Source organism: Topomyia yanbarensis, chromosome 2, assembly GCF_030247195.1.
Source record: "Topomyia yanbarensis strain Yona2022 chromosome 2, ASM3024719v1, whole genome shotgun sequence".
NCBI lineage: Eukaryota > Metazoa > Arthropoda > Insecta > Diptera > Culicidae > Topomyia > Topomyia yanbarensis.
This window is the reverse complement of record NC_080671.1, coordinates 186,698,694-186,715,260: the sequence shown is the minus strand read 5'-3', so window position 1 is coordinate 186,715,260 and position 16,567 is coordinate 186,698,694. Positions and strand designations below refer to the sequence as shown.

Below are 16,567 nucleotides of genomic sequence, written 5' to 3'. Positions count from 1 at the left end.
AACATCAATTGTCTTCTTTGGATTGTTTATACCATTTATAAGTTTCAAGATATTCAATCTCAAACTTTAAAAATCGTTTTTCTCGAAATGTGCTAAATGGCGCTTGTCATAAGATAGCACAACAGCGACGATATGATACCGATAGGCGAATAGGACTTTCTATGGTTTACGTAGTCAGCTAAAGTTATGAGCCTACAGAAGCGCACAAAACTAGCTCCATATAAATCTCTGATATTCCCTGCTGCTGCATGGGCGTTGAAAGAAGCAGGCTATCGAGTGCTCAGTATGTTTTAGAGAAGAATTCTGCTTCAATAGTCGGCGGTACCCCGTCTGCTTCATACGCTTGTGCTGTTCACAAGCAAAAAATACTACCCGCGCCGCTCCGCTACGTGTGAAATATAGAACAGCAAATTCCCGTTGACCTAAGCTGCGAGTAAAATGAGTGAATCACAAAATCATTTCGGGAAAACCCAACTGCTTTTCGTAGACCCTTCTCACACCTACAGTGCAACGAGGTGGAACAGGTGATCAAGGTGAAAATGAATCTTGCACTTACAGAAGTGTACACACAACTACATCATACGAGACAAGTAGTACTAATAAATTTCAACACCTTAGCCGAGGCAGAAAACTTCGTAGCCAATAACAATATGCAAATTGACGTCGAATATGAACACTTCAAAACCAAGATCGCCGTGTGTACCTTGATCTGAAGGAACATCGCCTACACGATTTAGCAGCGCGCATTAGTACAGATCATATTGAAAGATTCATACCAAAGTATGGAGAACTGGAATCCGTCACAAACGACATTTGAAGAAACTTTTTGCATGGAATTCTCAACGGCGTTCATGTCATGCGAATGCGGCTGAGCCAACGTATACCTTCTTATAGAGATGAAAAGTTACTAGTTGTGGCTAAACACCGAATATGTAAACTAAACAATATAACTTTTTTCCCTTTTTTATTAGCGACTATTGAGTCAATTACGTTTGTCCGGACATGCCGCAGACTCATACACACTTCATTTTTTCTGTCGAATCTCAGCTTTTTTCGCATCTTTTGCCGAAATCTCAACAGCGCAGATGTAAGCAAACAATTTGGCTGAGATCTCAGTAAAAGTGACGTTTCATAGCTGATAGTCGCTGATAATATTGAAAATCGATTCTGTATAGGGGAACCGACCAATTTATTTATTTGTGCTCCAGATGGTCAAACCAAGAACATTGTCTATCCGCGAGAATTACAATAAGATTCTACGATGAACCAAAAATATTTGCTATTTTTGTTGTATTATATTTAAACTATTTCGTTTAGGTAGCCCCTATGGGTGTAGCGAAGCGCACTGAATTACAGCTAGTAATCAAATACAAAATAAAATATAAAAAAAATACCTACTCGAATCCATCTAATTTGCACACACTCGTTCGTATGTGCAAAGTTTACCATTGTAGAGAAAAGCGCCCGAAAAGTTTTTCAAAAAGCTAGCAAACAGATACATTTGGTACTGGCACCCGAAAAATATGTACTCGGTGTAAATATACATGAAGCTATGCTATTACTACCGAAGATCTTTTCCTGTACGGTCTGCATGTTTCAAGGCACACCCCACATGTTGCTCTTTCGACAATCAAGTAACGAATGGTATAAAATGAGCAAGTAATGGAAATTTGATTTTTTGTGAGCTTTGCGATGTTTCCTATTTTTTAATAGCCTACTTTTAGGGTTTAGATAATAAATTATTACCAGGTGTTTCTGAAGCGGCTGTAGTTTAAATTATTAAATCCATCGACTAACAGGGAAGATTTACATAGTTTCATTACACAGGAGATATATTGGATTTTAGAATGACACCTAGCCCCAAATAGTTGAGTAAGACATTAGGTACCGTGCTGTGAATTGGTTTAATAATTTTTCCCCAATTAGGGGTAAATTGTGCACGATGGGAATGTATTTATTTCTATTGTGTAAAATAGTGTGGTCATCCAAATAAAAATTATGCAAACTATTTTCATAGAATTGATTCTTCCTTTTTAGCCTAGCTTAAGCAGATTATAATACTATAATTCGCATTAACCGTATTGGTTGATAGTTCGATTTCATTCAACTTGCCAGTAAGGAAACCAGCTAATGACAACATAAATTCAAATGCGTAAAACTAACTTATTGTACGAGCATAGAGGTAAGCCTTAAAACGAAGCTCAATCCCGTCTACAGGATCAACCACGTGTCTTACTGGCGAACTAATTCGAATTGCAGTCCACAATAAGCAAATAATTCAGCCAGTAAGTATTCAAATCCTCATCGAACGTTACGCCCTATGCTGTTCCTGCTGTAGACGCTTCCGATACCCTCGAATGTTAGCTGGAAAGAAGATAATTGCTCGAATTATTGCATTACTATTATAAAGATCTGATTTTGCGAAAGGCGGGTTAGATTGCTACTGAAGCCCAACGTGATTAGCGAACAAACAAACTATGCTTAGGTTATGTTATCAAAAAACAATGTTCACCTCTTAGGATTAATTGTTAGCATTTGAAAATACAGCAAGGCTAGTACAATTGATTCAATTCATCTCATTTACATCGTATTTTGTTTTTTGTTCGAACCTGGCAACTTCTTCTTCCCCTTGCTCTTGCCTTCGGCCTTTACTGGGGCTGGTGCAGTCTCAGCAGTCGGTGTGTCGAGTGTTTTTTCTTGTTCGGTCGTCACATGCTTAACTTCTTCCGAAGATTTAACGGCAGAATTGTCACCGTCACCCTTATCTTCAACTTTTTGCGTTGAGACTTTAGTTGAACTCCCATCCACCTGTTCAATCGGCTCAGCAGTTTTCACTTTAGTCTCCTCTATAGGGGTTTCTACTGCGGGTTCTGTTTTTGGAGCCTCATTGACCTTCTCAGCAGGAATTGCGGCAGTGGCTGGTACTGTTTTCACCGAAATTGCTTGAATAATTTCAGGTTCAACCTTTGAAATTTCCTCGATCTTTGCCACCGGTGTCACTTCGACTATGAATACTTTGGGCTCATCCTTGTCTGATTTGATTGAATCGCGTTTATCAACGGTAGTTTCCGATTGAACAATATCCAAACTGAATGGATCTTCAACCAACTTTGTGGATTTTAGTTCAACAGGTACGGCCACTGGTGCTTCCTTGATCGACTCAGCTTCCTTTATTTCTACAACTTCAGTTTGGGGTTCGTTCACTTTCACTGCTGCTTTAGTTTCTTCAATAACTTTTGGTTCTTCTACAGCTTTCACAACTGGCTCGGACTTCTCTACCGTTTCAATTTTGGCTTCGTCTTTCTTTGGCTCATCCTCCACAACTGCCACCGGAATAGTCTTATACGCTGGTTCAGCTTCAACCTTAGTGTATTCCTTTGGTAATTCTTCAACTATCGGTACAACTTTTTCCCCGTCATCACTCCTCAGGGTTTCCTTAATCGCAGTTTCAATGCTTGGTTTGACGTCTTCCGGTGTCGTTTTTACTTCCTCGCTTTTCAAGGAATCTTCTACTGCTTTTTGTAGAGTGATTACAGGTACAGCCCTGGTTGGTGCCTCGGGAATCACACTAGCTTTAGGCTCTTCACTCGAAACGGATTCATCAGATGGCTTAACATCATCTTTCGATGATTCGGCAACAACGGGGACTATCTTCACCTCTTCCTTTACCTCTTGTATAATTTTCTCTGGTTCCGAAGCAACGACTTCCGACTTAGCAACTATCGTGTCAGCAGCAGTCGAAGTTTCTTTAACAACCTGGTCAACTATTGCTGGAGCAGACTTTGTTACTTCGGGAATACTTTCAACTTTCTCCACTGCATCTACAACCACTTTAGCTGGAACAACAGCCGCTACTTCTGATTTTTCGTTTACTTCCACAGCTTTTACAGCTTCCACCGGTTTCTCTTTTGGTTCATCAATTTCGGTAACCTGTACCACGGCAGGCGAGCTAACTGGAACTGCTTTAACCTCAACGTTAATTGGAATCTGATCGATTTCCTTAGTTTCTGCATCCTTCTGCTCGGTCAACTTCTTTACAGGCGCTTCATCTACAACCGGGACAGGTTTGTTTTCCACCGCAGGTGCGTCTGCCGGAGGTATTTCCGCCTTCACTACATCTTGTGGGGTAGGAAAAGCGTGTGAGATAGCGATAACCGTCGCTAGCACAGCGATTCGAAGGAGTTGCATAGCTGAAATGAGAAGATGTGCTGAATTAGTTATGTGAGTTATTTGGAGTCTCATTTCAATTTATCTATGGCTTAAGTTGTGATTGTAATTGTGATTTTATGGAATACAATATCCTGTCAGTCTACACCAAGTTTTAGAACAAGGAAAGCTATTCAAAATAAATATCATCGTAAGCTCTGATAATTAACAACCAGCTTCATAATTGCGTGTTGATTCTAGTTTGATTTGAATAAGATAAGAACAACAATAGCAAGGAAAAAACCCGATCCAATCCATCTTCCTTTTTTTATATTACAATTATATACATTACATATTATTGATTTTTGAAACAATGGAAGTTTGCATGATCGTACAACTAAAACAAAGTAGAGTGAAATAAATGCATAAATAGAATAAAGTGATTTAAATGCAGTTGATCCAGTAATCATAGTAGGCTATAGAAAATCAGCTTTTTAAACGAAAAGAGATAGCGCATGGATGTCTTCAAGGAAGTTATAAAGGAAAATATTTTCTATTTCTGTCGCATATATATAATGTACTCCATAAACTTAAATTTTTAAAACAAGCATTTTTGTTTCTGATATCTCGTTATTAAAATGTACAGGAACATTTTTTATTGACACACTATACATAACTTTTCTGAAGATTTTGTATTCATTTTTCACACACACTCGAGTTCAAAATATTTTTCCCGCTGCGAAATATCACAGAATTAGTTAATTTTGTGTACCGCAAAGATTCGCCCTTCTGTTTGTGAAGTGCAACATGTGTTTCGACAAAAAATGTGGATTAGTTCCTGTGTCCTGCGAGAATATGGTATCGATTCCATTCAGGAAGCTAGCTACCGCAGATATCTTCATTCGTCATACACTAAAACAATAAATTGAGATCTCCATTTATTTGGACGATAGCACAATGGAACTAAGACTACACGACTGATCACCGCATACTATCGAAGATACGAAGAGAGGTGCATTCCGTTACAAATGAAATATAGAGAATTTTCTTTCTGGTCATTGACAGCAGAGTTCGTGTGGTGTAAATAACTGTTCAGCTCGGCCTCTTCAAAGAAAAATATATCAATTGAATGATAAAATCAACACAGAATTAAATGTTGCCATCAAATAACTGGTTGCATTAATCCCTCGGAAGGATCATTTCCTCGCTCGATATCAGTCACGCGGAACTTATCTGCCCGGCCTCCGCAATCTGACATTAATAAACGTTAAGGTAAAAGGGTATAATACGCCCCACCGTAAAAAGTATAAATGACTGATAGCATTATCGTTTCATGAAATCAACGTACTAAGTTAGTTTGGTATTTTTAATATGTTGCAAAACAACAATGTACACAAAAGTTTCAAAAGAGCTACTTTGATGTAAGATCCACCTTTTTCCAATAGCATTACAACCAATTACAAACAGTCGGATTTGATAGAACTATTTCAAGTAGCTTACTAGAATATTATAGTTACTATCTTAGTTTTTAACTTGGCTTAAAACTATGTGTGCTTGTAGAATTATTCATGCATTCACAACAGCTCATCACCGGCTAAAACGCCTCACCTATTCTTGTGGGACATACTCACTGACTTACTCATTGATTGCTGTGGGGCATACCATCCTCTTGTTGCGGGGCATATTACACTGTAACCAGGGGCATTTTGCCCTGGGTGAAAAAAAAACTAGAATTAAGGCATCTTTGAAAAATATTTAATAATACTTGTATCAGGATGTTTTTAATAAAAAATGAAACGGGTACTGATTTCTAACTAATTCAACAATAAATTAGAGTAGTTGGTGCGGAGATCATAGTGTTGAATGTTGAAGTATAGCTATTTTTTATTTTTTATATTAGACCTGTTTACCCTATACGCTACTTCCGGTGATAGTTTTGCATGAGTGCGGAATACTGTCTCTCGATCAGTAGTGCGAAAAACAAGTGATACGGATGATTCGTTTCCATGCGCTTGGTCGAGACACAAGTGTTTTGTTGCCAGTCCGTGCAGCGTATAGCGACAAAGAATAATGCTAATCCGCGTTCAAGGTTACCTTGCGTACTCTTCGCCTCGTCTAGGTTTCAGTTTTTTCCCTTCTTTTGTGTTTCTGTTTCTGATTACCGTTAGCCGGTCAGTGACCAGTAAAGCAGTGTTCTTCTAGTAAGCCGAGTTTATACCGTTACATACACAAGTTAAGTATTATTTTACGTTCCCCATTCTTGGTTCTTTTACTAACGTGCACTGGGCAATAGGCCCATGTAAAAATGATTTCCCCTGACGGTGGTTCATCTCAAGGTGAGATGGATGTCCAAACAAAATCGGCTACCCGGGTCAAAGTATATCCAAGCTCGGCCACCGGGCCCTTCGTGATCTTCTTCCGGACCAACGACAAAGTGTGTGAATCTGTTGCAGATTTCTCGAGTTTTCACGGACCGGTTTTCGGCCGTGACAAAAATATCGAAAATTCGCCCTGATAAGTTTCGGGTGGTTGCAAACAGTTTTAATCAGTCAAATGTTATTGCAGGGTTGAAGTCTGTGGGGTAGTTTCTGATTCCAGTCTGAGTTGCGAGGATCTACTGAAACATGGGACTGACTGTTTCAAAGACCCCATGCTTAAGCCAGTGAACATACTGGAGGGGGATAGGTGTAGCGTATTGGTAAATCGATTGCCTTGTACGCAGCGCACATTGTTTCGAGTCGCGACCCCGCACATAGGGTTAGAAATTTTTCATAAGAGATTTTTCTAATCCGAAGAGGCGAATGACCTTAAGGTTAAAACCTCTATAATAGAACCGCGCCTCTTTGTGCCGCGGGTGATGAACTGTACTAATTATAAACAACTGGGACACACAGCCTCCCATTGTTGCAATAGGGCCCGTTGGGGGAAATGCGGTGGGAATCATGCGGATGATTCCTGTGGAAGGGATGTCGAAAAGTGTCCCTACTGTGGGGGAAACTCACATGATTTCCCGGCATGTTCCGCGTACAAATAGCGCGAGGAGAATCTTAAGCGTTAATGCTTAAGATAGCTACGCCACCGGCCTCTACGAATATCTATACTGTTTCCTACTGACGAAGGCGACTGTGATGAACCCTAGGTTGGAACATCTTCTGCTGTGCCTAGAAGCAATAGAAAAAGGAGGAACATCTCTTCTCCCAAGCTTCGTCGTAAAGGCCAAAAGGTGTCTCTTCATAGCCCCCTAAAATAACTACTCAAGGAAGTACTGGTGCAAAACCGAAGCAAGTCGCTCATGGTCTCAGAAACCTTAGCTCAGAATTATTATTGGCCAGAGCCAGAGAAAGAATCCGCTGGCATAATAAATTTCTCTGACATTGTGGACCGTATTTTTACAGCACTAAATTTATCTGACCCTCCTGAAAGCATCTTGATTAGCTTTCTCCCCGCAGTTAAAACACTACGAAATGGCCCCTCCTTTCAGCGATTATATCCTTTAATGGTTAATTCATCGAACGAGGTCACAGATTTAATAACTGGTCTACAGTGGAATTGCAGAAGCATTATTCCGAAAATCGCTTTCTTCAAAATTTCACTAAATAACTTGAAATGCGATGTATTTGCACTATGCGAGACATGGCTTACTTCAGAAATAGACGTACACTTCCACGATTTTAATATTATTCGCATGAAATAAAGGCAAAACACTTTGCATTGCTTCCACCTACATCCCCCCTAAAGCCTCAGTTAGTCACCGACGGCTTTGCGATATAGCGGAACACCTCCCCGCACCGAGGCTAGTTTTAGATTTTTTCAAATCCCGCGGTACGGCATGGGCTTGCCTTCACGATGATAATCGATCTACCTTACTCCATCGGCTTTGCAAAAACTTCAATATGATCATTTTGAATACGAGTGAAATGACACGGATTGCTGCCCCTCCAGCGCGTCCGAGCGCCTTAGACCTATCCCTCTGCTCGACATCGCTGTGGTTAGATTGCAAGGGGAAGGTAGTCTCTGATCTCCACGGCAGTGACCATCTGCCAATCGTAATTAATATTGCTAACGGTTCAGAGCCACCGAATACAATCAATGTTTCTTATACCTTCACACGAAATTTTGATTGGAAGAGCTACGCGTCCGCGATATCCGACAAAATCGAGTCCACTCAGGAGCTTCCTCTGGAAGAAGAGTGCGGGTTCCTGGCTGGCTTGATTCTCGATACCGCGATTCAAGCTCAGACTCCCAACCCATGATGGGACATAGAGTGCTCAAACTTGTATACGGAGAAGGCCGCCGCCTATAAGACCTTCCGTGACGACGGGCTGCCGACAGTACGCGATGGCAGAAACGCGCATGAAGAATTTGATGAAAGCTAACAAACGTAGCTACTGGTGCCGGTTCGTCAACGGGCTAACGAGAGAAATATCGATGAGCACTCTTTGGGGCACGGCCCGGCGCTTACGAAACCGAAACAGTACTAAGAAGTGGAATATCCAAACCGTTAGCTATTCGATTCTGCCAGGAAGGTTTGTCCGGATTCCGCTCCGGTACAGAAGGTCTACCGCACCGCGTCCTCTCACGATAACGCGAACGAAACACCGTTTTCGATGGTTAAGTTGTCACTTGTTCTCTTGTCATGTAGCAATAAAGCCCCAGGGCCAGACATAATCAAATTTAACTTGTTAAAGCATCTGACAGACTCTGCCAAGAGATGCTTGTTGAATTTATTTAATAAGTTTCTTGAGGGTACTATTGTCAGGCCCGTAGCCAGGATTTTGTTTCGGGAGGGGCTTAAAAATTATTGCATAAATGTATTAATTCTGATGACTTGAAACAATCACTGGAAACTGAACGTAATTATGAAAAGTTCTTAGTGAAAACAATTCCAAAAATAAGACAATAGACACTAAAAACTCTAATAATATGTTGCCTGTTACAAGAAAGGCTATAGTGCATCGACGAATTAAATTTGATTATTTTTGATTTACAAGTTAGAAATTTCTCTAGTTACAAAAATGAATAGTCAAGAGCTCAAAGTATTAAGGGCTGCTTGAAAATGCTACGCTGCATGCTACGCTGCTTGAAAATGCTACACATTCGATACACCTTTACAATTTGTAGAAGACGCTAAATTGGAATGAGTAGAAAAATATCCAAAAACCCGTCTCATGAAACTTTACACGCATTTGCTAATCAGAAGAACGAAACCAACGTCAAGGTTGTCCCCATGAATAGGAATATATCAGTGTGAAATCAAAGTTTACCGTTGCAAAGAATGTCCGAACAAAGTGAATGTCGAAATTTGCTTCAAATCTTCTGATAAGGCAGGCGATTTGTAGATGCAGAAAATAGGTTCAACCTATTTTCATGATCAGGTTTCTTTCTACTATTACTAGCTCTTTGACTTCATCCGAAGTTTGCGTTAACTCGACTTTATGAAATTTTCAATTTAAATGATACTGATCATGTCGTAATCAAAACAATCCTGAAAAAAACACATGTTTTTTTTTCATTTGACTCTCATAGGTAATGGGTTAAAGACTATCTTCGACAACATTATCAGGCAACTCAGAATAACTATCTTTTTATCTATTTAAGTTGATTCTTTTTAGGTACTTTTTATATCATTGTACTTATGAATTAAAAATATCGTAGACTGATTTTCCTAGATCCCTAAAACTATAGTAAAAGTCAAAATGTAAAGTGAGTGCAAAAACTACTGATTTCACTACAAAGCAAGAATGCCTTAGCTCTATTGACTTTTGACAATCTTGTAAAACCGTTGTAACTTGAGAAGATTACCTAGATTAAGTAAATATTATATTTGAACATTTTGGTTTTATTTATTTATTTGAAGGTTTTATTTCGGAATTCGTGGGGTTTTGGACAATGTCAAATATATATTTCAATGATTTAATCTACTAATGGAAACTACCCAGAATTTAATCTACTGAGCGAAACTGCTCAGAATCTATTCACAAATCGAAAGAAAATTACTTAGCACTGATTACTCAATGCTTCTAATTTACATAAAATTTGGTAAATATAACATTGATGACACCACCAAAATAACTAGAGACTATAAACATAGACAATAATTTCAGCATCACTTGCTTCCGACACATGGAAGAGAACACATCGCACTTGCACCTAATTTGCCGAGGCTTTCTTTTAGAGTTGTCTGTTTTAAATTACAGCCAATTATCCGTTTCCTGTAAAACTTTTGCAAAACTCTTTGCCAATTCATTAAACAAATATGAACACTAATCTGTTTAGTAATAGGTTTGTTTGTGAATAAAAATAATTAGCTCTTGATTTTTTTCAATCATCATCAAGATTGGAAGAGATGTATGATTTCTTGAAGAAAGTTGTAATGTTTGTCTGATTACATGTTTGTTTTATCACTATTTGGGAAAAAGTTTCAATTAAAGTTGTTGCACCTAACGCAACGAAGACGAAATGAGAAGATCAGAGCGCAATTCGGAAAGAACTCGTGTTGAGTGTATAGTAAAGATAGAAGAGTTATCTTGAGTCGATTTAGATTGGTTGATTTTTTCCTCTCTTTGCTCTCTTATTTAAGATTATCTCTCTCATTTTATTCCATGACGAGCAAAAACGGAACGAAAGACTGTCACATACATAAGACATGAAATCGAAACTGTTATCCCAACTTATTGACTTATAGATTCAATCAGTCCCAACATTTTAGTCCCTCTTCGTGATTGCCTATTATTTTACCACTTTTTGCCCGGTCCACTTTTAAAAGAATTTTTTTTGCACGTTTGTCGAAGATATCACGGATTTACGGATTAACAGTGTATTAGTACGGAACGAATTACTCGTAACAATGAAATGAAGCGTTAATAAAAATGGTATTGCGTTAAAATGACGCGAAATGAAAATTCTATTCTCGTCTCAATCGTTCTCAGATAAATTGAAATACTTTTTGTGTAGCGCAGAGTAGTGTACAGAGAACAGAGTGTACAGTGTGCACTGACCTAATACAGAAATTCAAAATTGTGTGCAATTCAAAAACTTATCATTTAAAAATAACAAACTGGGTCGTGGGTCTTTTATATATTTCCTTATGTAAACAATAAAAATAATATAACGAGTTTATGTGGTTGTCCTACAGATCTCGCGCAAGCGCTTAGCCATTGCACGTGGAAACCTGTTTACGAGGCGAGGAAATATTTTTTTCCTCACCAACTATGTCTTGGGGGGGAGTAGTTCATTTCTATCTCGCTATTGTACATTTCCGTGTCATCATCGTAGTTGCTGCTTTTATGTTCGCGAATATCTTCCTTGCTTTTCGCCCTCAATAATTGCCCTTCCAAATAGATTTCATTTCTCCCAAATATGACATTAATCTGCGAGTAAGCGGTATCCGATCTTGTAGCGGAACATTCATTTTCTCATAGTCCATATACAGAAGGATCTTAATTATAGCATTGTCACACACAACCTTGTGCTTTAAGTTGTGCGAAATGAATGGTTTCGTCTGCACTAATTTGTTGAGCGCTAAATGCCTGCCATGGTAGAACTGGATAGAGCCGGTTTCCGAAAGTCTAATCTCTATTTACACCTCCAGGATGCGAATGATCAATAATTTTATAATCACCGCATTTGGCTGGAGCACCAATTCTTGCTTCTGCTAATCACTAATCTTGACAGATTATTACAGCTACAATTAAAGTAACAGTCTCTTGTATTCTTCAGACAAGGCACACAATATAAAAGTTACTTTTTTGTTGTTCGCTTCGCACTGGCTCGAGCAAAAGCATAAAGCACACTGAATTTCGTGACCATTGCCTTCGGTGGTTAGAAATAGCCTTCTTTAACTTTTTCTCAATAATTTGTTCAAACCAAATAAGCAACAAGTTTTGTTAAAAGTCACCGGTTTTTTAAATTTATTTTTGAAAAATTTCGAAAGTCGTTCAAGAAAATGATCTTGTTTCGTCTCGACAATTGAGTTGAAGCAAATGGTTTACTGTCAGATACACAATTTGGTTTCCGCCAAGGCAAGGAGACGAACGATTGGCTTGCGTTGCTCTCAACTTTTTATTTTGGGGTTTACATGTTTGAAAATGAAAATGAAAACCGTATCCCTTTAAATTAGTTACACTGTCTACATTATGGCCTTAGCGCAATCGCTAAGGAAATATGCATACAGGGCTGCCAGGACAAGCGTTCTATTTTATTATTTTGCAGGCATATGAAGCACCAGAAAAAAATTATTTTTTCGCTGTCGGTATGGAGCATATATGTATTATATGTATTATATGTTTTATATGTTCAATTATTTTAAAAAGCCTGCTTCTGCAATTTGACAAATCTTTCAGAGTGCGCGGAATTCAAAACGGCGCGAAATTATGTGCCTTCACGGTATATTGTTCACTGTCGATAATTCCGAAAGGTGAGGGTTTCAGGCATATTCCAGAACTAAAGCCCTTTCGGTGATGACTGAACCAATTTTCACTAACCTAGTCTCAAATGGAAGGTATAATATGCAGTTTGATGTTGGACTCCCATTACCCCTCTCACCCCCCCCCCCCCCCTCCGTTCAGACCAACCCCACACCTGCATTCCCTTCATCCACTCCGTATACCAAAATAAGTCAGGTGGTTCCCGACACATCCTTCCCATTACACTAATTATACCCCTTCCCTTCCCAACCACCCCACATTTCAAAATATCTTAACATGGAGACAACATTGAACACACGCTGATTAAGCTAATTAAATATTACATTTTTGATTGTTTCAATTGTTTTATCGTCGGTATGTTACTTATCAGGCTCGCGTCAGTTGTGCACATACATATGTTTATCAAGTGTAATAAGAATGTAATAAACATTTCCACAATGTTATATTCAACGTAATCAGGTATTAAATCATAGTTTGGATAAATGAGAAATGCACAATTGCACCACTAGGTGGATTAAAACAGGTTTTTTGGAAACGCAGCGGTTAACTTGAATTCATATTCAAGAACAAGTAAATATATGCATCGAACACAATGTCACAGGCTTCTCAACAGAGTTGATATCAAAAGAAGTTCAATATTTTATTTTACATTTCAAAACATATAGTTCTGTTATCGGACGGAAAAATACTTCGCATTGTTATTGTCAAATATTTTTTTTTTATTTTTATGTGATATAAATATTTAACCAATTTAAAACTAGCAAAGTTTTGAAAATGAGATAATGCACATTTTTGAAATCACAAATTTCTTTTATTTTATTCGCATGAACAGCTTTTTAAATATTGAGCATAAATAAAATTCAGTAGTTACAGTTCATAAAAGTACCTAATCTATAATTATCAAAACTAACGATATGTCATACGCCCACAAATATTTGAAATAGTTTTGAAATTCCTTTATTATGCGCTTCATTAGAAGGGTATGTATAAATATAAAGTTAAATTCTTTTAATTCGAACATACAGGTTACCTTCTGAAGAGGAATTTACTCTAAAAAAAAAGAAATGTAACTAAGAAATGATATTTGGGCAGTATTGATTTTTCATGAAAGAGAAAACTATGTCCCGCTTTTGTCAGTGCACCGATGCTGTAAGCCTGTAAGCCTACAGATGTGTCAATGAATTACAACAATTTCGTGCCCAATCCGTAATATGGTTCAAAAGTATACCAAAACTGGTTTTAGACTACAATTTCCCGCACAAAGTTAAATCCACTCTACTAAGAATCAGTTCAAGGACACCGGCTTGTCAGCAAGTTGTATACCATCGCCCAAATCTACTGCGAAAAGAATCAAATTCAAATTCTGATTAGCTATTCGGATTCAAAATGATCCCAAAAAAAGAACAGCAGTAAACATCCGGATGTCATTCATTTCAGTTGAAGCTCGGTTGAAAGATTTAATCAGTCTGCTTATGGCTGCAAATTGGTGTGCTAATAACAGACCAATGCTTCAACTCAAAAAAAAAATTATAATTCAACAGCGTTCCTCATTTTCCAAACCCAGATGTCTTGCTGTTTCGATACTCAAGTTCAAAGTCTTAATGATGGCCGAGCCACACCAACGTTTGAAGGTGATCGTTTGCGAGATCCTTTGTGTTTTTGTTTAGTTAAAAGTCTGCATGAAGATTCCCATAGTTTGTGGATAAAAAAATCCCAATCCATGAACCACTGACTGACCCGCGATTCCGAACGGCCTTGAAGGACGTTTGTGACGATGACGTTTTAATGCGTCTCGACTTTCAGTTTAATGGTAGGCTCTTTGTTTATCACTTCGACTGCAACTCTATGTTTCTATAAATGGTTCGCCGCGAGGCTGTTAAAATTTTTCTTGCTTTTGCCTTTTTTGCTGCATACCAGCGCTACTGAGAAAAGCGAGAGCCAAATTTGCCAGGCATACGCATTATCTGCAGCATTATATCATACCGGCTCATCACATCGCATCAAATCAAATCACGAGGAACAGGTACGGCCGTGTGATGTGTGACTGATAACCCACATCATAGGCGGCCGCCATCGATTGGAAATTGTCTTTGATTTGAATAATTTTTATATTGACTTAATCTGACCAACGTACAGTTGGATTGAAATTAAGGAAAACTATTTTTATATTTTTATCAATGAGGTTCAGATCACGCGCGCGGTTTGCTGCATAAGAACAACAGAACGAAGATGACTTGTGTTGCCAGCAGGGCGGAATCGCTGCGAAACGAGCCCGGTATTCTCGAAAAGACTTTTTTTTAACTGGCGGGCGGGTTTCAAAAACTATTTTTTTCAATTATTTGTTTTATTTGTTAGCTTTAAAAAATGGGAATTTTTTTTATTTTGAGACAATTTCGGCATATGTTACAGAAACTCTATGAAACTTTAACCCTCTGGCGTTCGCGCGAATGGCTCCCCGAATGAGCAGCCGCTGGTGCTGAAAGAAGATTTCGCTAGAGTTTCGGAAGGTGTTGCACAAAATACAACGGTGCGAGTACCGGAGGGTTAAAGCAGCGAACTTCAGCAAAATATATCGAACTGTGGTAAAACAATAAGTGCTTACAACAACTTATGTATTACAGAAATTTTAGCATATTTGACAAAATTCTACGGATTTTGAGAGCGACCAGCAAATTTAAGGAGATTGCTAATTTTAGTGATACCCTTGTCATTTGTTAAACTACAGAGTGTCAATAGAAACTATGGGGAAGGCTTTGGAGTCTCTTCGAAACCCTACATACTGCAGGATAGATGATCTCAAGAAAGATGTACAACACTTAGGAAAGCCCTGTGTTAGAAAATTTCTATCTACTCTAACAAATTCTATGAACTACGGAGTATTCACTAACTTCAGCCATATTTTACCGGAGAGTAGTTGTTCAAACTTCATTAAAGTTTGCTGAACTTTAGAAACATCTTATGACCTTTATGGCAATCTTAAAAATCACTGACGAGGTTTAACGATATTCGATGGAATTCTAGAGTCCCTCAAATCACCAAGTTTCTCAAAACTCCTTCCAACTTCAAAAGAAATACTAATAAATTTTGAGGAAACTTTAAGAAACTCACCGTTTTTCAACGAAAGCTAATGAAATAAGAAAACTCAACAACATTGTAAAACTTCTCCATGTTTTAAGAACGACATGTCACACAAGATCCAAAAACTTCATATCAACTTCAATAAAACTTCCAATGGAGACTATACTATAGGCCCATTATCTTTGCTGGACTGTAGGGCATTATCTTTGCTATGTTGTTGCAGAGGTCGCTCAACTTGTGTGAATTAGATACACGGTAATGTACATCGTTTACGACTGCCATTTCGGCTGCTAACATGGATCTGCTGTATTAGTTACGGCGTCATTTATGTGTTCGCGTGTTATGCTGCAAGAACGCATTATCTTTCATCCTCTGCACAGTACATTTAATATATGTCAAAAATGTCAAGTGAGTTTTTTCTTGCGAAAAATTTAATGCTCAACACGAGTTTTGGTTTTTCCATATTTTAGTTCTTTGAAAAAAAAAACCGACATCAACATGAAACATACGCTTGAAGGCATAATAGATACTACTGATCGTCTCACAGCTAACCAACCGCGTGACCCGGAATGAACAACTTCAATTCCACACTCTGGCTACGACGAGGACACGCTAAAAAATCATTCGCAAGTACAAAGCCAGACGCAGCTGCCGAAACAGCATGTTTTTTAAACATTTTCTTTCAACCGACTCGTTAGTCGGATGAACGACGGTTGTTATAGGAGGAGATTTTAACGCTTGGGAGTAGGGTAGTAGGCTGACCAACGCAAGAGGTTACAACCTATTGGAAGCACTGGCAAAGCTCGACGACATTCCGTAAAGACGGCCGGGAATCCATCATCGACGTAACATTCTGCAGCGCGACGCTGAAGGATAACATGAATTGGCGAGTTAGTGAGCAGTACACATATAGTGAC

General features: G+C 38.5%; 1 protein-coding gene across 3 annotated transcripts in view; it reads right to left on the bottom strand.

Moving 5' to 3' along the window:
- Positions 1 to 2,006: 2,006 nt before the first annotated feature.
- LOC131682408 (fibrous sheath CABYR-binding protein-like) overlaps positions 2,007 to 16,567 on the bottom strand; it is a 32,428-nt gene continuing 17,867 nt past the window's right edge. The window contains exons 2-3 of one of the 3 annotated variants that reach the window (XR_009304080.1): positions 2,513 to 4,190; positions 2,007 to 2,364 (exon numbers count right to left, since the gene is read on the bottom strand). Coding sequence is in view for 2 of the 3 variants with exons in the window: in XM_058963850.1 (XP_058819833.1) it covers positions 2,312 to 2,364; positions 2,610 to 4,188 (1,632 nt within the window). In the remaining variant the exon portion in view is untranslated. The remainder of the gene's footprint in view (positions 2,365 to 2,512; positions 4,191 to 16,567) is intronic. The other 2 variants (XM_058963852.1, XM_058963850.1) reach the window with 2 other exon arrangements.